Below are 25,495 nucleotides of genomic sequence, written 5' to 3'. Positions count from 1 at the left end.
AGGATGTCCTCTTTACAGCAGGGATTGATAGAGTAGCTCAAAAGAATAAAAGGAGAGGACACAATGGGCTGGGTCTTAGGAGGATAATACTAAGGAACAGCAGAAACTAATAAAGAACCACAAGTATGACAATTATGTCAACTAACAGCACCCTTTTGGAAAGATATTGAAAAAGCTAAACAATACTTTTTACAAAATAATGGGCTCCAGAAAAACAAATGGGGCATATACAACTTGCCTTAATACCTCACACCAAGGATGGGTCTTAGGAAAATAAAAACTACTTACCAACTTTAATATCTGCTTAATCCTGTATGTTAGCTCACACAAAAGAAAACTGTCAAGCGTACTTAAAAGCCAAAGAAAAGAACGTTTAACATTTCTTGCGAAAATGTATCTGAAATCAAGAGTGAACAACATGCAGCAAAGCAAAAAAACATAATTTGCATTTTACTGTTGAGTTACAAAATGCATTAAGTGTTTTTTTGCTGTGTTCATTGCTTAATGTGGATTATGAATACTTTCTGAGAAAAAAGATTTTGATCATGTTTTCTTACAGTTTGCAACATGAACCTAAGAAATTGAAAAGCCACCAATATTACAGTTAGAGATGCTTAAAAACAGAACATTCAGATGTATGTTGACAACATGATGCATTTTAAAGAAGATTTGGACTTGAATCCAAATATCGAAATACATTAAACCAAAACATTGAGATTTAATAGCTTGAGGATAGCACCTACCACTTCAATATTCATTTAACGAGCGGAGATTACAGGAGTTACCTGCTTAATCAAAAACAAAAGGCTATTTAAATGCTTTAATGCTTTGGTATTCAAGGTGCAAATAAACTAGAAACCCAAAAGGACCTGCATTACAAAATAAAAGTGGAACAGAGAATGATGATAAACCTGGCATCCCTCGCATTGCATGTAGTCAAACAGTTTTTGAACAACTTCAGTTCTTATCTCTGGTCTACTAGTAATCTAAATGTTCCTAAGCAGAAACTGCCATTAGCGGTTCTGAGCTAATCCAGTCAGCTGATTTAAGAACATCTGAAACTACTTGCTTAGGAATTTGCATCTCTTCTGCATTAGTACTGTAGGGCACTCCTGACACCACAGCCAATCAAGTGAGTTTAATGGGAATAGTGCTTTGAGTGTTCCTTTAATATTTGGTTTGTACTTGTCCTATGCAAAGATGTTTGAGACTTCAGAAATGTGTTATTTAATATATACGAAACTTTAACAGGTCACTTAATTGTTTAAATTATATTTGTTGTAATAGTTTTCTTGTTATTTAGGTCCTGCATTTTGGGGTCTGGTGAACTCTGCTTGGAATTTGTGTACAATTGGCAAACGACAATCACCGATTAACATTAATACCAGTCAAATAATCTTTGATCCCTTTCTACCACCACTCAGACTAAGCATGAATGGAAAACAGGTACTGTACTTTGAAATTTAGATTCAATTAACATGATGTTTATGTTGAGCATAACTACAACCCAAGCATTTTTTTCTCAGGTGATGAACATTAAGAAACAAATGTATAGTTTATCTGATATCCTGTAATCAGTGGTGTATCCTGGTTTTGTGCTGCCCTAGGCATGGCAAAACTCAGGCACCCCTTTCCTTCCCCGCCTTCTAAATACACACAAACATTCACTGACAGACACGCAAACCCTAGCTAACAGACATACACACTCACTAACAGACACATACAGTCACTAGCAGACACACACATTCACTAACAGACATGCATACACTCTCACTAACAGACACACACATAGTAACACACTCCCTAACAGACACACTCCCTGACATACACACACTCACTAACAGACACACACTCACTCACTAACAGACACACACACAGTCACTAACAGACACACACACACTCACTCACTAACAGACACACACTCACTGACTGCCACACACTCACACATTAACACACTCATTTTTTTTTATTCAACCCCCTCCCCCAGCCTCCTTACTTTTGGGAATGCTGGGGGCGTTATCCCTTTCCCTGGAGTCCAGTGGGCTGGTGGGCGGGTGGGCGGCGCTGGCGAGGGAGCACTGTTTAATGAGCCATATGACGCCATATTCCGGCTCCCAGCATCACTCTGCGGCGCGGAGCTGAGCAGAGAGCTCACTAATCAGTGCTCCCTCGCCAGCGCCACCCACCTGACCAGATTTTTAGTTAGCCGCGAAGGCTAACAAGACATTTGCCCTGGGCATTTGGGAGCGGCTTTTTTTGCCTCGCGGCTAATACGTCCCTGCCTGTAATGCTAATCATGTCGGTGTTTTGGTAAATTTCTAAATCTTATGATTGTACAAAGCAGCACAGACATATCAATTTTATTCACTATTCTACATAATTCAGTTATTATTTTTTTTTTCTAGCATGTGTCCTTGTAATTGTATACACACTACAGCCCTGCACTAAAACACATACACACTACAGCCCCTGAACTAACACACAAACACAATACACACACGCTATACCTCTATTTACACAATACAGGCTATGCATTAACACACTACACACAAACAATCATAGGCGTGCGCAGCCTATTGTGTGTTTGGGTGCTGTATGTGTGTGTTTGGGTGCTGTATGTGTGTGTGTGATGTTAGTGTGTGTGTGGTGTGTAAGGGTGATGTATGTGTGTGGGTGCTGTGTGTGTGCTGTTTGTGTGTATTGTGTGGGGGTGGGGGGGGGCATTTAGTTAATATCCCCCCTCCCTTATTACCTTTGTAGGGAGGGGGGACCGTGCTGCTGCCATCCCTGGTGGTTCAGTGGTGAGTGAACTCTAGCCTGCGGGTCTAGAGTTCACTCTCGCAAGATTTGAGCATTGCCGCAGCAACGCTCCAACCTCGCAAGAGCTCTCCGGGTTCTCTCCTGCCTCCCTCCCTGCCTGTGGGCCGGTGGGACATTGTGCGGGCCGCGGGGATTTAGGGTGTGCCCAGGCACACCCGGCACACCCGGGACACCCCGCACTCACGCCTTTGCTAACTATACCCCTATATACACACTACTGACCCTGCACTAACACACAAACACAAAACACACAACACACACTATTTACCCCCTATATACATACTACAGCTCCTGCACTAACACACAGACACTTCATACAGTTTATATCATTATATACACATTACAGGCCCTGCTAAAAACACACTACACACACGTTATACCTCTATATATACACACTACACTCCCTGCATTAACACACACATACACTACACACATTATATACCTCTATATACACTACATACCCAGCACTTACACATACAAACACACTACACACCCACTATACCCCTATATGCATGCCACACCTCCTGCACTTACACACAACACACTACACGCACTCTATGTAACTATAAGTACCCTATACCATCTGCACTCGAACACACACACACACCCACTCTATACACCCTAAATATACACTATATCCCCTGCACTCACACATTTAATACCTCTATTAATACACATATTGCACCACCTGCACTCACACACTACACACTCTATACCCCATATTCATTCACACACACACTACTCTATATCTCCTATAAATACACATTCTACACCCCCTACACACACATGCACTTCACCCCCTATGCACCCCCTATATACCCTTATACACACATGCACCCTAAATTCCCTAGGCACACATTTCCGCACTTATACACCCTATATGCATACACACACTAAAGCCCTAGATACACTCACACAGTACAGCCATTATATGCACATATAACACCACCGAGGCCCACACACATACTTTAGAGCTCAGAAACAGACACACACTACAGCCCCTAGCCACACATAGTACACCACAAACAGACACCTTTATATTCAAAATACAACACAAATAGTCTGCTCTACACACATGCAACCTCCAAACACATACAACACTACATGGAGAATCTCCACATATGCAAAACACACTTTAACAGCCCTGTCCCACTTTTGTTCTCTGGTGTCTCACTATTGAGGACAACCGGGGACAAGTAACCAGCACTTGCAGTGCATGCTCACATTGCACAATCCACCCCCCCCTTTCCCATCCTGTCCCAAAAAACAGGACATTTACTTGATCCAAGAGCACTGGATTCTCTAGAGGGGCGTCCCACATGACACACTCATTTGGGGGGGATGTGCTTGTCAATAGTGATGACATAACACACACCCTTTCTGGCCCCACCCTTCCTAGTGGGATGCTTTGCCAAGCTAAATTTTTGTCCCAGTCTCATTTTAGTGAATAACACTTTTAATATTAATTTTCTCTAGCTATAGTCAGCTCCAGACACACACAATTAATCAATAAAACAATGTATATGGTATTACCGTATTAAAATTGCTTTAAATCTTATTATACAGCAAGGTTTGCAAACACACACTTAAGCCTCCTACTCTTTTCTGCTTTCTGCACAAGCTGAAAAAACAAGCAAGAGTGATTTTAAAACACACACATTAAGCAGCAAGTCAAGATAAAGTTAGATCCATTCGTTGTAAGCATTATGTTCTAAGCAAAAAGCACATATGTTGTAGCAAAATATATTTTGAAACAGCTGATGCATTTGAAAAAATAACAAGTACATAGTCTGTTGTGGGGAAGTGTTCACTCTAACTTAAGTTTTTAGTGCCATATGAAAACCTGTTATCTAATCCATATTTGTATTCACTTAACAGTTTTTCCAATTTGAATATTATGTGATATGATTTCCAACTCTTGAACTGATCCACTCAGTTGGGGCCTCTGTCTGCTATGCTCCTTTTACAGTATACTGAGAAGGCCTTTGACCAAATGGATCGGGCTTACTTATTGACTGCCCTTGAGGCATATGCCGTTGGGGAAAAATTATTCTTGGGAATAAAAGCCCTATATGAGAACCCAGAAACTATAATAAGCACAGGGAGTGGTACCCAACCAGAATTCTCTTTTGTCCTCGTTATTATTCCTGCTCACTTTCAACCCAGCAGAATGTGGGGGAGAGAGGTGAGAGGAGGAATACAAATCAAGCTTATTTGCATGATGCTAGATTTATATTTGTTTTAGGTTAAAAGCAAGGCAAGATCTACTCTTAAGAGTGTGTGAGGCCTTGACTTTGTGCCTAACCCAAAGCTGGAAGTCAAAACTGCCTGCCAGGGCTTAGATCGACACCAAAATATTGTACTTAATTAGGATGGAGTAGGTAACAGCCACTATTAATGAAACAACCGATCAATTCATGAAAATCTGGTTTGCCAGGAATTGGATGGAGACATTTGCCCTTCCCTTCTGTACCGGCACCCGGAGTAGGTGAAGGGGTTAATGCCGCCAAAGCTGTTCTTTTGCCAAGTCAGCTACCGAACACTCCTAAGCGCCGAACAGGAATCATACGAATTATCCCCCCAAGCACGAGATGAGGCTCTGTGTTGAGAGTCAAGCAGGATCTGTTTAATGGTGGCTACATGTCAGCCTTTTATGCAGGTCTTCCAGCAAGGGACATACCCATAGGGACCTTGTGGAAGACTGAGACATTTTTACAGTAACCAATCACATGCATTTACAGAATGCAAGCACTCCCACACAAACAGTACAACTCCTCCTCTCTATCCTGGAGATAATTGGGTTAAGAGCCTTGAAGTAACTCAATTACCTCCAGGGATAGAGAATATCCACATTTTATAATAACAGTAAAAACGCATAAAAATACATGTCATATTTTACCAAACGGAATCCCCACGTTCAACATATCCCCAGATAGCTTGGATCTGAGTGCTCAATATAACCGAACAGCGCTCAGATCCCATACATACAGTCATATCGCCATGGAGCTGAAAGTCTGTTCACAACCGGGAACTGGCAAACAAACAGACAAAATAGTTTAAAATAGCAATCCAGAGGCAGCGTGGTCTGCCTTCAATGTCTGAATTTGAACATTCTCCTGTTATTATCAAACATAGATTATCTCCTCTGAATGGACGAGAGGATCTCTGTAACTTAGGGAGGACCTCCTGCTGACACACATGGCATTTCTTTCCATCCTGTTACTTTCTACCTTACCTTTTTCTGACTCTCAATACCTATTTTCTCTCTTATGAGCTTCAGGTTTCATGTTTAATTTGTACAGAACTGTATTCCTCAAATTGAAATACTTCATGCTTTAAGTTGTTTTTCTTGGTTTTTGTGTTTATATCCCTCTTATAGCCTACTATTTTCTTCTTTTGTTTGCTTGTTTAATTTAATGTTGTATTTAAATGTTTACAATAAAAAAATTAAAAATTAAAAAAAAAAAATGTTGCAGCTGATTCCGCTATACTCAAATGCAGCATTCCTCTGGAATACAGCTCCAGCTTCATTGTATTTTGTAAAACAAATGCAACCCCATACAAAGGTAATGGACACATGTTTCATGTGCAAATGCACATTTATTCATAGGTAAAATCTTGTATTGAATTGGATTTGTTTTACAGTTACAATGAAGTTGGATTTAACTTGTATGAAAACATTTAATCAGTGCCATTTGAGTGATTTCTGTTTTGAGTATGATTTAAAAAGGAATATATTCAGAACAATACAATCACCAAAGAATAGCATGTGAATAGTGTGCAACAAGTATAAAATATACTTATATAATAATGAAATTGGAGAGCCTCCCTGTGATCACTTCACAGATAGTGATCTCAACCAGCTTAGACAACAAAAACAATGAGAATGACCTGTTAAATCTAAAAAAGAACATAGAACAAAATATATATAGTGTAATACAGTTAGATAATATGAATGTGTGCTATCATTGAATGCACTCACAGGATGGAAGTATTGGTTGCGCTCAAGAGTGCCACCCACGGTGGTGCTGGGGGGCTGGAAATCCCACTCCACGGTCTATGTCACCCACTTGAAATTAGGACTCCAGATCAGGATTTGACAAAAGAGTAGCAGCTTTAGTACAAACTAAAAAGGTGTAGATCACCCATAGAATGATAAAAATAGGGGGGTGGAGTCTGACCGCCAAGCTGAACAGACGTGCGGGGACTGAGCTCCTGTCAGGCGGATAGAATAAGCGGCAATACCGAAGGCTACTCAGCCCAAAGACACACTGGGGTGCGTTACCCACATTGGGGGTGCACCGCAGAATCGACAGATACCCTTCAGGAGCCTGTCGGAGCCCAGAACCCGAAAAACTACAGGAGTTGGTGCCGAGGAGAGGCGGCCGCTCTCCTCGAATCCAGATCCCCCTAGAAGCGCTCCTGATCTCCCACCCCCCCCCCCTCTGGACCGGTGGGGGTTATCCCGGTACCCACTAACAAAGCGGACCGAAGCAGAAAGCGAAGGACCACAGCCACACAGCCAGCAGAGGCACCAGCCTGCCGGGGCACACCCAAGATGGCTGACCAGCAAGGGCCTAAGAGAGGGAACACTAGCGACTGCCTACATGCTCACCAACTGGAAGCTCTGGACCTACTCTGCCTGAGCTTCCACAAAATCTTATGTGCCAGGGGAGTGTCCTACCTTCAGGCGGCTCGAATGGTGTCGTCATGGATCCGTCCAGAGACCCGTCGCCGCCATTACGGACTCCCACAACAAATATTCAGAGAGGCCAACCGACCAAACACACAACGGCAACCACAAGGGCGGGAAACCTTGGGCGCCAGCACCCGCGCTCACACACACAAGAACGAGACTAGCCAACTTGCACAGCCTGCCTCGACGACCTCGGACCAACAGTGCGCAACCCATCACGGGAGAAACCCGGGTGTCTACCGCACGAATGACCGGGATGCCGCAAAGCGGGCCACCAGCAAACGTGACACGCAGAGAACCCCGACAAGGATCACCGGAGACAGAGCTTTGAAGGGGCACCGGCCCTCCCCTCACCATTGTTGCACCTGGCAAACCTGCATGTACCCCCACTACCGGGGATTCCGTTTTCCGGACATGGGAATCGGCTGACTGGGATCGGGGCACAGCCCACCGCAGCCCCCGGCTAACCGGCAGATCACAAGCCTGGGAGACGACCGCTCAGGACAGGAGCCGAGGCGCAGGCAATCTGGTGAACTTGAACTTTGATTCTGCCTAGTTACCCCTTACACGCAGAGACTGTTATAGCTACGACTACTTATTACATGTCCCAATGTTGCTGCCTAAGTTCCCCCCTTCCTTAGGTCTCTCATAAGCTGACGTATTATTTATCAAGCTAACCGCTGGCATTCACAACTATTTTTCTTTCCACAACTTTAACTTGATATGGGATACCTTATAGCAGCCCACACAGGTTTACACCATGCAGACCAAGCCCCCCTACTATCGTCAACATTTGAATGCTACTTTTGCTTAAATTAACCCCCAGTGGTCCCTACCCTACTACCTAGTTAGATACCACGCAGCAGTACGCTCTTAAGGCTAGACAGCACAGCGAGACTAATTTGCACCGAGCCACAATTAGCCAAGTGACCCTGTATCGTTTTTTTTTTTTTTGCTTGTTTTTTTTTTTTTTTTCTTTTCTCTTTACTTTTTGTTGTCTAGAATCTGATTTAAAATGAGTCAAACCACTATGTAATAAATATCTTCATATGATCACTATCCTTTAATAAAATTATATATTTTTGCGTTATCAGTCATATTTTCAAAATCAATGCCAAAATTTAATAATTTCTGCCAGGGTATGCAAAGTTTTCAGCACAAATGTATGTATTTAATAGAAAATTGTGTATTCATTTTTTATTATTTTATCTCGTCAGTGTAAGAAAAGAGGTTTGCAGTGTTACTAGAAAATGTCATCTGACTTTTCAAGTGCTAATATGATATAATCATTGTATTGATTATTGATTCAATTATAATGAGTGGGAGTATTACAATCAATTCTATTGATCAGACATGTAGTTTGTAGTATTGACGCCTATCCAAAACTTGAAAAAAATTATATTATAAGGAATAGAAACACAAACAAGTTAACTTAGAAAAGAGTAAATTCATTAATTTCATTTAATTTTTATTTAGTTCATATTGATAACTTATCGGCCAAAAAGACACTTTTGTCCAATATATAACAGGATTGATGGTTAGTAATTTGGTGTAATGCAATGTTCAAGATATTTTATCATGAGTGATGCATGTGCTTAAAAAATCCATATTCCTTGGTTCCTTCTCTTAACTTTTTCCCTATGAAACCTTTGTGTACAAGTATTTGGTTTGTCAGTATATTTATATCGACAGACATTTTGTGTTAAGACAGAAATTAAAAGTGTATACTGCCAGTCACCCTCAGAATAGAGGTGACTCAATTTTGTATGACAAGGCTTAGACAGACACAAGATTTCTCTCTATCACTCTATTCATTCAAGTCTGAGCTAAGGAATGCGACTAATGTAAACATTAGAGATAAAACCTGAGATAAGGCCTGATGTCTAACAGCAAAAGGTGGAATGGAATGCTACAAACAATCCAGAGACAAATGTATATGTAATTATATATATGTATACATATACACACTATCCACTTATAACTTACTATATTATATTAAGCAAATTTAATTAGTACTGTTAAAAATATATAATATTCATGGATATAATTGTCACGTTCTGTTCCTGGTTGCGGATCATTCTGGTAATGGCTTCTGGTATCCAGTACTCCTTTTGCTATTCTTGTTTAATATTTCTTGGTTTTTGGTTTTCTATTCTGTGTCTGGTTTTCTTTATGCTGGGATTTCTGGGTTCATTCCTATAGTTCGTCCCTGGATTTCCCAGTCTCCAGGTTTCCTTTAAATGTTTGTTTTATGTGCCACACCCTTATGTTTCCAGCTTTCATTATGTGTTGGAGTTCCTGCAGGCAGCGGCTCAAAGCTTCTGTCCTTTCTTGCAGGTAAGTGCTATATATGTGTTTTTAATCTGTGGTTGTTTTAGCATACATTAGGCAGTGTAGGACCTGCCAGATATGGGGTACATTGGCGTTGTTGGCAGGCTTATGCAATGTATGATCATATAGTGTGACTAAACCCCCATGATTTCCATATGTAGTACTTAGTTATTTCTCCTCTTGTTTTGCCTATGTTATCTTGTCGTGTCTTAGTTTGTATATACCTGTCCATGTTCAGCCCTGTCCCGTCATGCCCATGTTTAGTTAATGTTCCCTTATGTATTGTGTCATGTTCTGGGTTTAGCTTCCTATCCTTCTCTGGTTCTGGGTTCTACTAGTTATGTCTTGTTTTCATGTTTGGTGCCTGTTCTAGCTTTGTCTTGTTTCTAGTACTGGATACACCCTTGCTGCAGAGCCTCCCTATACAGCTCCTGGGAGGTCTGCTTATTTCCTAGCTCCTAGTTCCTTGGATCCGCAAAAGCTGAATCAGGGTTCTGGTTGTGGCTGCACAAACGCTGGTGCTCAACACCAGGGGGCGTGCGGTTACCCTGCACCAGACCCTGCTAATCCACCTCCACGCTGAAGACTCCCACTTCATCAGGCATTATGGGTCCCGGTCCATGCCCCGCCACCTGGACACTGTGTCTGGGTTCCGGGCTCCGGACTACCACCCTGACATATGGCCGTAAGTATGATGGAGTTCGTGGAGTGGACCCTGCAGCTTTCCTGATCTGTTCTATCTGTGTCATGTCTTGCCTGGATTTCGCAGCATCAAGAGTACCTGTATCCGCAGTGGTTGTCTTGCCCTGCTTTCCTGGCCTGGCCTGACTGTATCCTGTTCAGTCTGGATTATGCAGCATTCAAGGGTACCTGTATCTGCAGGTTTCATCTTGTTCTGCTTTTGTTCCTGTTTTTCCGGCATGCAAGAGATTCTGTATCTGGACCAGTCTGCTGGAGATGACTTCCTCATTCCTGTTTTCTGTTTTGGAGGGGGTCGATCTGCTAAGCTGTTCGTTGGTCGATTCTGGTGTTCTCTTGTGATGCCTCGTTCCTGTTTGCTGACATACTCCTTTTCTGGTGGTGATCTTCATTCATTGCTGGAGGCTCTTTTGCAGGAGGCCTTTCCGGTGGGGGATGCTTGCCTCCGTGGAAGTCAAGAGGACTTCGTTGCAGTATCCGCTCACCATTCCTGGTCTCTGCCTGAGAGCTGTTGGGAGCATCCGGACATTCCTTTCTGGTGGTTCCTATGCAGGAGACCTTTTGGTTGGGGGATCCTTGCCTTCGTGGAAGTCAAGAGGACTTCGTTGCAGGATCCGCTTTTGTTCTTGGTCTCTGCCTGGGAGCTGTTTGGAGCGTCCGGAGTTCGCTCCTTAAGAGGGGAGTTATGTCACGTTCTGTTCCTGGTTGCGGATCATTCTGGTAATGGCTTCTGGTATCCAGTACTCCTTTTGCTATTCTTGTTTAATATTTCTTGGTTTTTGGTTTTCTATTCTGTGTCTGGTTTTCTTTATGCTGGGATTTCTGGGTTCATTCCTATAGTTCGTCCCTGGATTTCCCAGTCTCCAGGTTTCCTTTAAATGTTTGTTTTATGTGCCACACCCTTATGTTTCCAGCTTTCATTATGTGTTGGAGTTCCTGCAGGCAGCGGCTCAAAGCTTCTGTCCTTTCTTGCAGGTAAGTGCTATATATGTGTTTTTAATCTGTGGTTGTTTTAGCATACATTAGGCAGTGTAGGACCTGCCAGATATGGGGTACATTGGCGTTGTTGGCAGGCTTATGCAATGTATGATCATATAGTGTGACTAAACCCCCATGATTTCCATATGTAGTACTTAGTTATTTCTCCTCTTGTTTTGCCTATGTTATCTTGTCGTGTCTTAGTTTGTATATACCTGTCCATGTTCAGCCCTGTCCCGTCATGCCCATGTTTAGTTAATGTTCCCTTATGTATTGTGTCATGTTCTGGGTTTAGCTTCCTATCCTTCTCTGGTTCTGGGTTCTACTAGTTATGTCTTGTTTTCATGTTTGGTGCCTGTTCTAGCTTTGTCTTGTTTCTAGTACTGGATACACCCTTGCTGCAGAGCCTCCCTATACAGCTCCTGGGAGGTCTGCTTATTTCCTAGCTCCTAGTTCCTTGGATCCGCAAAAGCTGAATCAGGGTTCTGGTTGTGGCTGCACAAACGCTGGTGCTCAACACCAGGGGGCGTGCGGTTACCCTGCACCAGACCCTGCTAATCCACCTCCACGCTGAAGACTCCCACTTCATCAGGCATTATGGGTCCCGGTCCATGCCCCGCCACCTGGACACTGTGTCTGGGTTCCGGGCTCCGGACTACCACCCTGACAATAATATCAATGAAGAAATATCATATTATTTACTAATGTTAGTGGAGTATAAATAATCTTAAACACAGTTTCACTCAAGAAAACCAGACACCAAATGACAGATAACATACCGTATATACTCGAGTATAAGCCGACCCGAATATAAGCCGAGGCCCCTAATTTTATCCCAAAAAACTGGGAAAACTTATTGACTCGAGTATAAGACTAGGGTGGGAAATGCAGCAGCTACTGGTAAATTTCTAAATAAAATTAGATCCTAAAAAAAATATATTAATTGAATATTTATTTACAGTGTGTGTATAATGAATGCAGTGTGTGCGTATGTGTGTGTGTGTGAGTGCAGCGTGTGTGTGTGAGTGCAGCGTGTGTGTATGAGTGCAGTGTGTGTATGAGTGCAGTGTGTGTATGAGTGCAGTGTGTGTGTGCATGAATGCAGTGTGTGTGTGCATGAATGCAGTGTGTGAATGCAGTGTGTGCAGGGCCGGTGCAAGGATATTTGCCGCCGTAGGCAAAAAAATTTTTGCCGCCCCCTCCCCCCCCATATGTCCTGACTTCCCCTCCTCCTCCCTCAGTGGTCCTTACCTCCCCACCCCCGTGTTCCTTCACTCCCCCCCCCAGTGGTCCTGACTCACCCCTCCCCTAGTGGTCCTTACCCTCCCCTCCCCTAGTGGTCCTTACTTCCCCCTCCCCTCCCATAGTGGTCCTTATCCCACCCCCTCCCTCTCATAGTGGTCCTTATCCCCCTTCTCCCTCCCATAGTGTTCCTTATCCCCCCCCCATCCCTCCCATAGTGGTCCATATACCCCCCCCTCCCTCCCATAATGGTCCTTATACCCCCCCTCCCTCCCATAGTGGTCCTTATACCCCCCTCCCTCCAATAGTGGTCCTTATCCCCCCTCCCTCCCTCCCATAGTGGTCCTTATCCCCCCCTCCCTCCCATAGTGGTCCTTATACCCCCTCCCTCCCATAGTGGTCCTTATACCCCCCCTCCCTCCCATAGTGGTCCTTATACCCCCTCCCTCCCATAGTGGTCCTTATACCCCCCCTCCCTCCCATAGTGGTCCTTACCCCCCCCCCCCCCTCCCTCCCATAGTGGTCCTTATCCCCCCCCTCCCTCCCATAGTGGTCCTTACCCCCCCCTCCCTCCCATAGTGGTCCTTATACCCCCCCTCCCTCCCATAGCGGTCCTTATAACCCCCTCCCTCCCATAGTGGTCCTTAACCCACCCCCTCCCTCCCATAGTGGTCCTTAACCCACCCCCTCCCTCCCATAGTGGTCCTTATACCCCCCCCCCCTCCCATAGTGGTCCTTATACCCCTTTTTTATTATTAATTTTTTTTATTATTTTATTTCTTATTTTATTTTATTTTTTATTTTTTCGTCCCCCCTCCCTGCTTGATATATGGCAGGGAGGGGGGCTCTCCTTCCCTGGTGGTCCAGTGGCAGTTCAGTGGGGGGGAGAGGGGGGCTGGCAGAGCTGTACTTACCTTTCCTGCAGCTCCTGTCAGCTCTCTCCTCCTCTGCGCCGTCCGTTCTGCTCTTCTGTCAGCTCCCAGTGTAAATCTCGCGAGAGCCACGGCTCTCGCGAGATTTACACTGGGAGCTGACCGAGGTGCTGAACGGACCGGCGGAGGAGGAGAGAGCTGACAGGAGCTGCAGGAAAGGTAAGTACAGCTCTGCCAGCCCCCCTCTCCCCCCAGTCTGTATTATGGCAATGCAAATTGCCATAATACAGACTCTGACTCGAGTATAAGCCGAGTTGGGGTTTTTCAGCCCAAAAAATGGGCTGAAAAACTCGGCTTATACTCGAGTATATACGGTAATTAATTTTACTTTCTAAAAAAATAATAATTTTATGGAACATTATTAGTTCCATTGTAAGAAAAGGGTGAGATTAAGGTTAGGAGGTGCCAATTCTAAAATTATGACCAAAACTGCAGAAGCTCTGTCTGGTATAAAAGTGAACCAAACGCTTTGAAGTTAAAAGGTTTTCTGATTTATAGTAGCCATAAAGATAACAAAAACAATGTAAAAAGCATCACACATTACAGTTAACCGATTACACAAAGAGGTAAATGGACCCCTTGACAATAATTTTTGTTGATGTAATTGCACCATCTACTGACCAAAAACTAGATGATAGTCTGTAGGGAAGACACACCTACAGTTCCTTATTGGTCCTATCAACTAGTGACGTGCAGAGAGTTTCCCCTTTAAAAAGTAAGGACAAAATGAAGAGAGGGACATTCGGACTCTGGGAAACAGATTCTGACTCTCAAACTCTCGGGGACTTACATATTCTGACTCTTGGACTGGATTCAAGGCTCCCACTTCCAAGCTCTCAAACACTATCTTGGACACACCTAATTCTTACTATTATATTTTCCAACTAATGCAACCCTCTTATCATATTTGCATTCAAAATTCCTGGAATATATCTGTACATCTGATAGAAAATCTACAACATAACTGGTAATTATGCTGATTTTATTTAATTAAATTAAGAATTTTTACTAATAGCAGGAATATATCTGGATCAATATTGGTCAGATTTCAATTATTAGAAATCATAACTAGCTAAGGAATAAATGGTTCTAAAAAATCAATTCCTGCAGGTGGAATAATGATAACGATATATTAACGGTAAATTTGCCAAATGTTAGCATACCAAAATTTTATCCAGAGGTATTGACTTGTTCTGACAAAAGATAGTGAATCTTAATTAGGAACGTTAAAATTCTGCAAACGTAAAATCTGGTAGAATTATTCTTATTGCATTGACAGAGGAATGGTCAAATGATCTGGTATGAACATTACTTTAATTGTAAAATTGCGATATAATAGGATATTTTGCCCATGAGGTTTGTAGCCGGAAGTGGAAGAGTTAATTCAGTGTGATTTGACTGTCAGCCAAAGTTTTTATTGCTTTACGCTGCATTGCTGTGTATTCTGTGAAGTTTTGTCTTCTCTGTGAATTTGTTTTTTAAGTGAAGTGTCCTATCATAAATCTTATTGTTAAATTGCATACAACTGTCACTATTTAGCTGTATATATTGTGTTGAAACCACTGCCATATTGTATAATTATGTTATACCTAATGATTCACTGATTGTCACGCATGTTACATGTTACTATTATTTTTATTATTATTGACACACATTATATTTTTATAATTAATTTGTGATTACTGTGTGAAGTAAAAATCCTCTAGTGAAACTTCCTCTAGGATCTAAAATAATTAAAATTGTGAGTAATTCTCAGCTTTATTAATCGGGGAACAGTGCCAAGATATCAATTTTTGATATAATAAAATCAATTTTTGATAATGTTTATGCAAATATTATTTTAATATTGATCACCCCATAAATATCCTCACAGGTTTCATCTGCATTATGTTACTAATTTTATTGATCTTTTATTTCTCTTTTCCTATTAAAATGTTCCATTCATACAGAGACACATACATAAAATAAGTCAATTTATTAAATATAGCAAATGGACTTATTATGCAAACTACACTTAAATAACCCTTTATAAACTTGAGGGGTTTTAGCCCCCCAGCCACTTCAGTGACACACATACAGATACATACGCAGACACTGACCTACAGATATGCAGACATACAGATACGCATATAGATACACATGCAGACAAATAGATACACATGCAGACAAACACACACACACATACAGAGACACAAACATACACACAAACACATAAAGGCACACATACATACATACATACACATACATGCAGACACACATACATACATACACACACATGTACATACAGACATATAGACACATACAGATACACACACACACACACATACATACATACATACAGAGACATACATACACAAGCAAAATTTTGTCACCCTCCTGTTTCCTACATTTTAGGTGCACGAGGGTGACTTTCCCTGGGGTCCAGTGGCTGGCTCCTGCTGATGGGAGTCAGAGTGGCTCCCTCTGACTCCCTCCTCTCCTTCCTCCTCCCGTGTGGCTTGGTGTAAGCTGGGAGGAAGTGACAAGGGCAGTCACTTCCTACCACCTCTGACATCATTACAGGGGGCCTGGTCACACTGTTAAAGCACCGTACTGACAGGGCCCCTGGAAATTAATTAACACCAGGTGGCCCTAACAGCATGAGCCACCTGATGGGCCCCTTCAATGCAGCCGGGGCCACATTACATGGCTGACCGGCACCACGATCGCAGGGGTTTCTCAGGATGGCCGGACCCCTCGGAGTGGCGGGCCCGGTCGCAGCTGCGACCCCTGTGGCCACGGTAGTACTGCCACTGCCCCCCCCCCCACTCCCCTGCTTAAATTAATAAAAACTAGTATTTTACTTCTGCTCCCCACTGAAGTCTTAGAGAAGTCTGTAATTGGTCTGTTTAGCCAGCTGTCACAGGCCTGGACTCCACAGTGGTTCCAACGCCAGCCAATGTGACTCCGACCCTTGGTGACATCACAGCCCATCGAAACGTTCAAAATCAAACGTTTTGGTGGCATGGCTATCTATTAAAGAGCCACACTACAGGGAGTGCAGAATTATTACCTCTCTGAACAGTGTCTGGGAGGCTGTGGTTGCTGCTGCATGCAATCTTGATAGTGAACAGATCCATGGATGGCAGGCTTTTGAGTGTCCTTGCAAAGAAAGGTGGCTATATTGGTCACTGATTTGTTTTTGTTATGTTTTTGAATGTCAGAAATGTATATTTGTGAATGTTGAGATGTTATATTGGTTTCGCTGGTAAAAATAAATAATTGAAATGGGTATATATTTGTTTTTTGTTAAGTTGCCTAATAATTATGCACAGTAATAGTCACCTGCACACACAGATATCCCCCTAAAATAGCTATAACTAAAAACAAACTAAAAACAGAGTTTTTTGGGTTCATTGAGAACATGGTTGTTGTTCAATAATAAAATTAATCCTCAAAAATACAACTTGCCTAATAATTCTGCACTCCCTGTATAAAAATGGGCTCATCAGCTTTAACTCATTGATCTGTTGTGGTTCAAAGTTGACTACTCTGTGTTCTTCTTCCCTATTACTCTGCTTATACTTATCGATTATCCTGTTTTCTTGATCCTTTGACATTGGCTTGTACCTGACTATTCTCTGTCCTTGCTAAGGATTACTCCCTGTATAAAAAAGGGCTCATCAGCTTTAACTCATTGACCTGTTGTGGTTCAAAGTTGACTACTTTGTGTTCTTCTTCCCTATTACTCTGCTTATACTTATCGATTATCCTGTTTTCTTGCCCCTTTGACATTGGCTTGTACCTGACTATTCTCTGTCCTTGCTAATGTTAGTCTGGCCTCTCTAAAGTCGGTGTAAGTTTTCTTATTTGAACTCTGCGTATTGGATCTCTGTGTTGTTCCTGACATTACCAGGTGCTAACCCTCAAGGTGTTTCTTAAGACACCTGATTAGAGGAAATGGACCATAGCATAGCAATTGATCTTGCCTTGCAGACTTTGATGACTCGCTCTGCCAATCTAGACAGGTAGTACTGCCACTGCCCCCCCCCCCCCCCCACTCCCCTGCTAAAATTAATAAAAACTAGTATTTTACTTCTGCTCCCCTCTGAAGTCTTAGAGAAGTCTGTAATTGGACTGTTTAGCCAGATGTCACAGGCCTGGACTCCACAGTGGTTCCAACGCTAGCCAATGTGACTCCGACCCTTGGTGACATCACAGCCCATCGAAACGTTCAAAATCAAACATTTTGGTGGCATGGCTATCTATTAAAGAGCCACACTACAGGGAGTGCAGAATTATTAGGCAAATGACTATTTTGACCACATCATCCTCTTTATGCATGTTGTCTTACTCCAAGCTGTATATGCTCGAAAGCCTACTACCAGTTAAGCATATTAGGTGATGTGCATCTCTGTAATGAGAAGGGGTGTGGTCTAATGACATCAACACCCTATATCAGGTGTGCATAATTATTAGGCAACTTCCTTTCCTTTGGCAAAATGGGTCAACAGAAGGACTTGACAGGCTCAGAAAAGTCAAAAATAGTGAGATATCTTGCAGAGGGATGCAGCCCTCTTAAAATTGCAAAGCTTCTGAAGCGTGATCATCGAACAATCAAGCGTTTCATTCAAAATAGTCAACAGGGTCGCAAGAAGCGTGTGGAGAAACCAAGGCGCAAAATAACTGCCCATGAACGGAGAAAAGTCAAGCGTGCAGCTGCCAAGATGCCACTTGCCACCAGTTTGGCCATATTACAGAGCTGCAACATCACTGGAGTGCCCAAAAGCACAAGGTGTGCAATACTCAGAGACATGGCCAAGGTAAGAAAGGCTGAAAGACAACCACCACTGAACAAGACACACAAGCTGAAACGTCAAGACTGGGCCAAGAAATATCTCAAGCCTGATTTTTCTAAGGTTTTATGGACTGATGAAATGAGAGTGAGTCTTGATGGGCCAGATGGATGGATTGGTAAAGGGCAGAGAGCTCCAGTCCGACTCAGACACCAGCAAGGTGGAGGTGGAGTACTGGTTTGGGCTGGTATCATCAAAGATGAGCTTGTGGGGCCTTTTCGGGTTGAGGATGGAGTCAAGCTCAACTCCCAGTCCTACTGCCAGTTTCTGGAAGACACCTTCTTCAAGCAGTGGTACAGGAAGAAGTCTGCATCCTTCAAGAAAAACATGATTTTCATGCAGGACAATGCTCCATCACACGCGTCCAAGTACTCCACAGCGTGGCTGGCACGAAAGGGTATAAAAGAAGAAAATCTAATGACATGGCCTCCTTGTTTACCTGATCTGAACCCCATTGAGAACCTGTGGTCCATCATCAAATGTGAGATTTACAAGGAGGGAAAACAGTACACCTCTCTGAACAGTGTCTGGGAGGCTGTGGTTGCTGCTGCATGCAATCTTGATAGTGAACAGATCCATGGATGGCAGGCTTTTGAGTGTCCTTGCAAAGAAAGGTGGCTATATTGGTCACTGATTTGTTTTTGTTATGTTTTTGAATGTCAGAAATGTATATTTGTGAATGTTGAGATGTTATATTGGTGTCGCTGGTAAAAATAAATAATTGAAATGGGTATATATTTGTTTTTTGTTAAGTTGCCTAATAATTATGCACAGTAATAGTCACCTGCACACACAGATATCCCCCTAAAATAGCTATAACTAAAAACAAACTAAAAACTACTTCCAAAAATATTCAGCTTTGATATTAATGAGTTTTTTGAGTTCATTGAGAACATGGTTGTTGTTCAATAATAAAATTAATCCTCAAAAATACAACTTGCCTAATAATTCTGCACTCCCTGTATAAAAAAGGGCTCATCAGCTTTAACTAATTGACCTGTTGTGGTTCAAAGTTGACTACTCTGTGTTCTTCTTCCCTATTACTCTGCTTATACTTATCGATTATCCTGTTTTCTTGATCCTTTGACATTGGCTTGTACCTGACTATTCTCTGTCCTTGCTAAGGATTACTCCCTGTATAAAAAAGGGCTCATCAGCTTTAACTCATTGACCTGTTGTGGTTCAAAGTTGACTACTTTGTGTTCTTCTTCCCTATTACTCTGCTTACACTTATCGATTATCCTGTTTTCTTGCCCCTTTGACATTGGCTTGTACCTGACTATTCTCTGTCCTTGCTAACGTTAGTCTGGCCTCTCTAAAGTCGGTGTAAGTTTTCTTATTTGAACTCTGCGTATTGGATCTCTGTGTTGTTCCTGACATTACCAGGTGCTAACCCTCAAGGTGTTTCTTAAGACACCTGATTAGAGGAAATGGACCATAGCATAGCAATTGATCTTGCCTTGCAGACTTTGATGACTCACTCTGCCAATCTAGAGTCAAGTCCCTTATATTGCTCCCATAACGATAGGGTTAGAAGTGGCTAGTGTTGGTGCTTCTTCTCATTTCACCTCCCCGTTACGTAATAGTGGAGCACCGGATGAGCACCCGGTTGAATATGCTTTAGAATTCCAATCCTGAGCTGCAGACATCAGGTGGAACAATCAGACCTTTAACGGCTTCTTCAGACAGTTCTTGAATGGTCTCTCTGATGCTATTCTGAATGAGGTAGCTACCAGAAAACTTCCAGAGAATTTAGAAGATTTAATTTTGTTCATATCTCGCATTGATGAACATAGAGGCATAGGCAGAACACTTGAAATGGAACCTGTATGCCCTCTATTCAATTGGCTCCATCATTTCAAACTCCTGACTCAATGACTTTGGCTCTTCCTGAACCTATGCAGTTAGGGGTTACACACTTAAGCGAGGCAAAAAGACAGTATAGGAGAAGGGAGGGTCTTTGTTTATACTCTGAGCAAAGAGGTCACCTTCGCTTATCTTGTCCTAACAGTCTGAGAAACTCTCGCACCTAAGTTTCTCTGGGGGACAGACCTTGGGTGTTTCTATCTTGTCCTCTATATCAAAAGTAAAAAATCACAGGTTTCTCATTCACACTCACTTCCCTCACGGTTAAGAGCCTTGACTGTTGAGGCCGTAGATGGTAGACCACTATGCCTGTAATCTTTCATGAAACGATACCAGTAAAATTAACTGTTGGTATCTTATATGAGGAAATCAGCTTCCTCAAATTTACATAATCTCTGGCTTTTCCAGTTGTTTGGGGTTTCCTTGGTTGAAAAAGCATAACCCCATTATAGATTGGGAGAAGGGAGAAATAGTGTTATGGAGAAAAGGGTGTACTCAAGTATGTATTAAAAAAGGTCAAACTGGTTCTTTTGATAATTATACCTACCATGTCTCCTTTGTCCACTGAAATACCTACTCAATACCTAGACCTTAAAGCAGTCTTTGACAAAAGCAAAGCTAAGACTTTACCACCACACAGGTTATATGACTGTGCTATTAATCTATTACCTGGTATCATGCTTCCAAAAGGTACTGTATATCTTCTATCCGCTAAGGAAAACATAGTGTCAGAGGAATACATCAATGTAAATTTGAGAAATGTTTTTATCCAAAGGTCTTCTTCTCCTGCTGGAGCAGGATTATTCTTTGTGTCTAAAGAAGAGGGAGATCTTAGACCTTGCATAGATTACAGGGGGCTGAATAAAATCACTTTTATGAACATATATCTTATACCTTTAATAACCGAACTATTCAACAGATTAAAGGGTTCCATGATTTTACCAAGTTAGATTTTAGAGGGGGTTATAATTTGGTCATAATTCGTGCAGGAGACGAATGGAAGACAGCCTTTAATACCTTTTACTACCATAACGAGTACACTGTAATGCCTTTTGGACTGTGTAACACCTGGGCTATCTTTCAGGACCTGATCAATGATGTGTTAAGGGACTTTCAACATGAATGTTTTATTGTGTATCTTGATGACATCCTAATCCATTCCAAGGACAGAGAGACACATCATAAACAGGTGAAAAAGGTGCTAACCAGACTTTTACAAAATGGATTGTATTGCAAACTGGAAAAGTGCCTTTTGGATCAATCTCAGATAAGCTTTCTAGGGTATGTCATATTAAGTAGTGGGTTTGCCATGGATTCTGCTAAGCTTCAATCAATACTAAAATGGCCTTTACCAAAGGGACTTAAGGCTTTACAGAGGTTTGTTGGTTTTTCTAACTACTAAAGGCGATTCATTGAGGAATTTTCGTCCATAGTAGCACCTATAACTAACATGACAAGAAAGGGTGCTAATCCCAAGAATTATTTTTGCTTTTGAAACCCTTAAGAAATCTTTTGCATCTGCTCCCATATTGGCTCATCCTGACACTACCCTACCCTTTTAACTTGAAGTAGATGCCTCTGAGACCGGTATAGAGGCTGTTCTATCTCAAAGACAAAGTCCTGATCAAGTAAGCAGAAGTATAGATCAGGGTGTTGTAGCGGATGTGATCTACTTGGATTTTGCCAAGGCATTTGATACGGTTCCTCACAATAGGTTAGTCTTCAAACTAAAAGAAAATGGTCAAGATGATTATTCTTGATCTTGGGTAAAACATTTCCTTAAGGATAGACTGCAACGAGTTATCATGAGTGTGAAATTATCCAATATGGAGAAAAGATATGATAGAGAGGACAGGGAGTTGTTGGCTATCATAGTGGCTTTGAAGGAACGGTGACACCTAGTAGAAGAGACTCTATATTCTGTTACCATATTAACTATTCACAAGAACCTATGTTATATAGGTAAAGTCAAAAGGTTATCTGCTAGACATGCTCATTGGTCCTTGTTCGTAACTAGATTAAATTGTATCCCTACCTACAGACTTGGATCAAAAATACAAAGCAGATGCCTTGTCACGTCAACATGAACCTTATGCATGTTTAGAAACAGAAAAATCCTCTGTTGTTCCCAAGCAAACCATCATTGCTAACACAAGAATAAAGGTGCATCCCCCTCTTATAGTTAAAATAAATCTAAGACAAATCCTAGCACCAGAACAAGTAATATGGAATAAGATATGTCCCCCCCAACCTCCAATAAGAAATACTCACCTATTGTCATGACAGTAAAGTAGCTGGACATCCTGGTATCCGTAAAACATTCTTTTATTTCTAATGAATTTTGGTGGTCTGCTTTATGCAAAGACACAAGAAAATAAACCCAAAATTGTTTTCAAGTACATCAATTCTGAAAAAACAAAAAAATGAAAGTGTAGTTACACTGGAAACAGAGTTGGGTCTTTTAGCTAATAAGGACCAGGAAAAGGCAGAAATGTTAAATAACTATTTTTATTCAGTATATATTAATGAGGATCCTATGGCAAGAGATATGCAAATGATTGCTGCAAAAAACTTGTAGATAACTTTGGATGGCTCAAGACAAGGTGCTACAGCACTTAAAGAAAATTAATATAAATAAATATCCAGGGCCTGACAGTATTTACCCACGAGTACTTAGGGAGCTAAGTGGGGAAATAAGTGAACCTCTATATTTAATCTTTCAAGATTCTTTTGTTTCAGGTATTGTACCGAAGGATTGGAGGAAGGCAGATGTTGTTCCTATGTTTAAAAAGGATTCAAAATCCTTGCCTGGACATTTTAGACCTGTGAGCTTAAAGGGACTCTCCAGTGCCAGGAAAAAAATAAGTTTTCCTGGCACTGCAAGTCCCCTCTCCCTCCCACCTCCCATCCCCGGTTGCTGAAGGGGTCAAAACCCCTTCAGTGACTTACCAAAGGCAGCGACGATGTCCCTCGCCACTGCTTCTGTGTCCGACCCTGTGTCTGATCCTCCCCTTCATCATGTCAACCGGCGGGGGAGACTGATCACGTCCGCCGGCAGTGGAGACCTAATGCGCATGTGCGGCAATGCTGCGAACGCGCATTAGACCTCCCCATAGGAAAGCATTGAAAATAGCGTGAGGACATCCAGCGACGCTATAGCACAGAAAATATGTGCTATAATCCCAGCCACTAGAGGAGGAGTTAACCCTGCAAGATAATTATTGCAGTTTATAAAAACTGCAATAATTACATCTGCAGGGTTAAGGGTAGTGGGAGTTGGCACCCAGACCACTGCAATGGGAAGAAGTGGTCTGGGTGCCTGGAGTGTCCCTTTAACGTCTGACTAAAACCTTATAGAACAAGGTACTATAACTACCAGCGTTTGTAACAACTCCCATTCAGTCCTGCCGTTTGCCACCACTTGTTACGAACGCTGGTAGTTCCTCTGGAACTGCTGAGCCTTAGTGATTATAGTTGCAGTTCGGGTGTAGATATGAATAGTTCTGGACGAATGCAGCTTCCAAGAAGTTTCTCCCCAGCCTAGACTTCATGAAGGGTACAACAGGAATGAAGGTTTATTGATACCACACTGGCTTTAATGCAAGTCCCCTTGCAAGGGGACCTCTCACCTGGACCGTGTTATGCACCAGGACACAAAAGTTACAACCAATAGCATGACATTGACAAAGTGAAATACTCCCACTACAAACATACAATCCCCTCCTCTCTGCCTGTGAGATAATTAGGTAAGCTAAGGGATAACCCAATTATCTACAAGCAGAAAAAACATATTTTCCCCAAAACTTGGAACGTACCCTAAAACACATGGTATCCCCATAAATGGCATATCCCCTGATAGCCCTGATATGGGTGACCAACATTTTTAAAAATCACCCATCGGTTCAGGATTTTCGAATTGTATGGAAGTCTCATTTTACCGACCGCACACGAGGCTCCTGCCCAAAACAGTTCCATGAGTTCAGTCTGTGCAGGCAGTCAATTTCGTTAAAGTCAAATAAACAAATTAAAGCACAAACGTAACCCCTTGGCTCATAGGAGCGATTGTTCCCCTTGTTCATGGGAACTAAACTACTGAACGGGTCTCTCATAGCTGTTTGCGGAAAGGAAGCAAGCGTTCGTATGTTTTTAGTGGTGTTCGGGAAGTCTAGTGTCCGATTTTCCAGACACTCGAAGACCAAGTCCCGCTGCCTCCTTTCGTGCAAACAAGATGGCCGCCATTTTCTCTTCCACGTTGCGTTTGGCTATACGAATGGCGGCCACCCAGAGAGAGCGCTCATTCGAGATTTCCCTTTGAAGATAATGAGCCAGGGGGTGGTCGGTGTTCGGTAGTTTCATCTACCGAACTAATAAAACATAAAAATACAGAATGGCCTCACAAAGTCACGAATAAAAAGTATTTTTTCTTCACAGGAGAGTAGTAGGAGCATTGCACACAATTACCAGGAATTCCTTGCGGAATTAAAGGCAAGTCCCCTTGCAAGGGGACCTCTCACCTGGACCGTGTTATGCACCAGGACACAAAAGTTACAACCAATAGCATGACATTGACAAAGTGAAATACTCCCACTACAAACATACAATCCCCTCCTCTCTGCCTGTGAGATAATTAGGTAAGCTAAGGGATAACCCAATTATCTACAAGCAGAAAAAACATATTTTCCCCAAAACTTGGAACGTACCCTAAAACACATGGTATCCCCATAAATGGCATATCCCCTGATAGCCCTGATATGGGTGACCAACATTTTTAAAAATCACCCATCGGTTCAGGATTTTCGAATTGTATGGAAGTCTCATTTTACCGACCGCACACGAGGCTCCTGCCCAAAACAGTTCCATGAGTTCAGTCTGTGCAGGCAGTCAATTTCGTTAAAGTCAAATAAACAAATTAAAGCACAAATGTAACCCCTTGGCTCATAGGAGCGATTGTTCCCCTTGTTCATGGGAACTAAACTACTGAACGGGTCTCTCATAGCTGTTTGGGAAAGGAAGCAAGCGTTCGTATGTTTTTAGTGGTGTTCGGGAAGTCTAGTGTCCGATTTTCCAGACACTCGAAGACCAAGTCCCGCTGCCTC

At 42.3% G+C, this 25,495-nt stretch overlaps 1 protein-coding gene across 1 annotated transcript in view; it reads left to right on the top strand.

The window, feature by feature from the left end:
* LOC134576878 (carbonic anhydrase-related protein 10-like) overlaps positions 1 to 25,495 on the top strand; it is a 422,882-nt gene that overhangs the window by 245,553 nt on the left and 151,834 nt on the right. The window contains exon 2 of the mRNA XM_063435561.1: positions 1,304 to 1,446. Coding sequence (XP_063291631.1) covers positions 1,304 to 1,446 — 143 coding nt within the window. The remainder of the gene's footprint in view (positions 1 to 1,303; positions 1,447 to 25,495) is intronic.

This window comes from Pelobates fuscus, chromosome 11, assembly GCF_036172605.1.
Source record: "Pelobates fuscus isolate aPelFus1 chromosome 11, aPelFus1.pri, whole genome shotgun sequence".
Taxonomy (NCBI): Eukaryota; Metazoa; Chordata; class Amphibia; order Anura; family Pelobatidae; genus Pelobates; species Pelobates fuscus.
The sequence above is the reverse complement of the archived record's forward strand: the minus strand, read 5'-3'. Positions and strand labels throughout refer to the sequence as shown.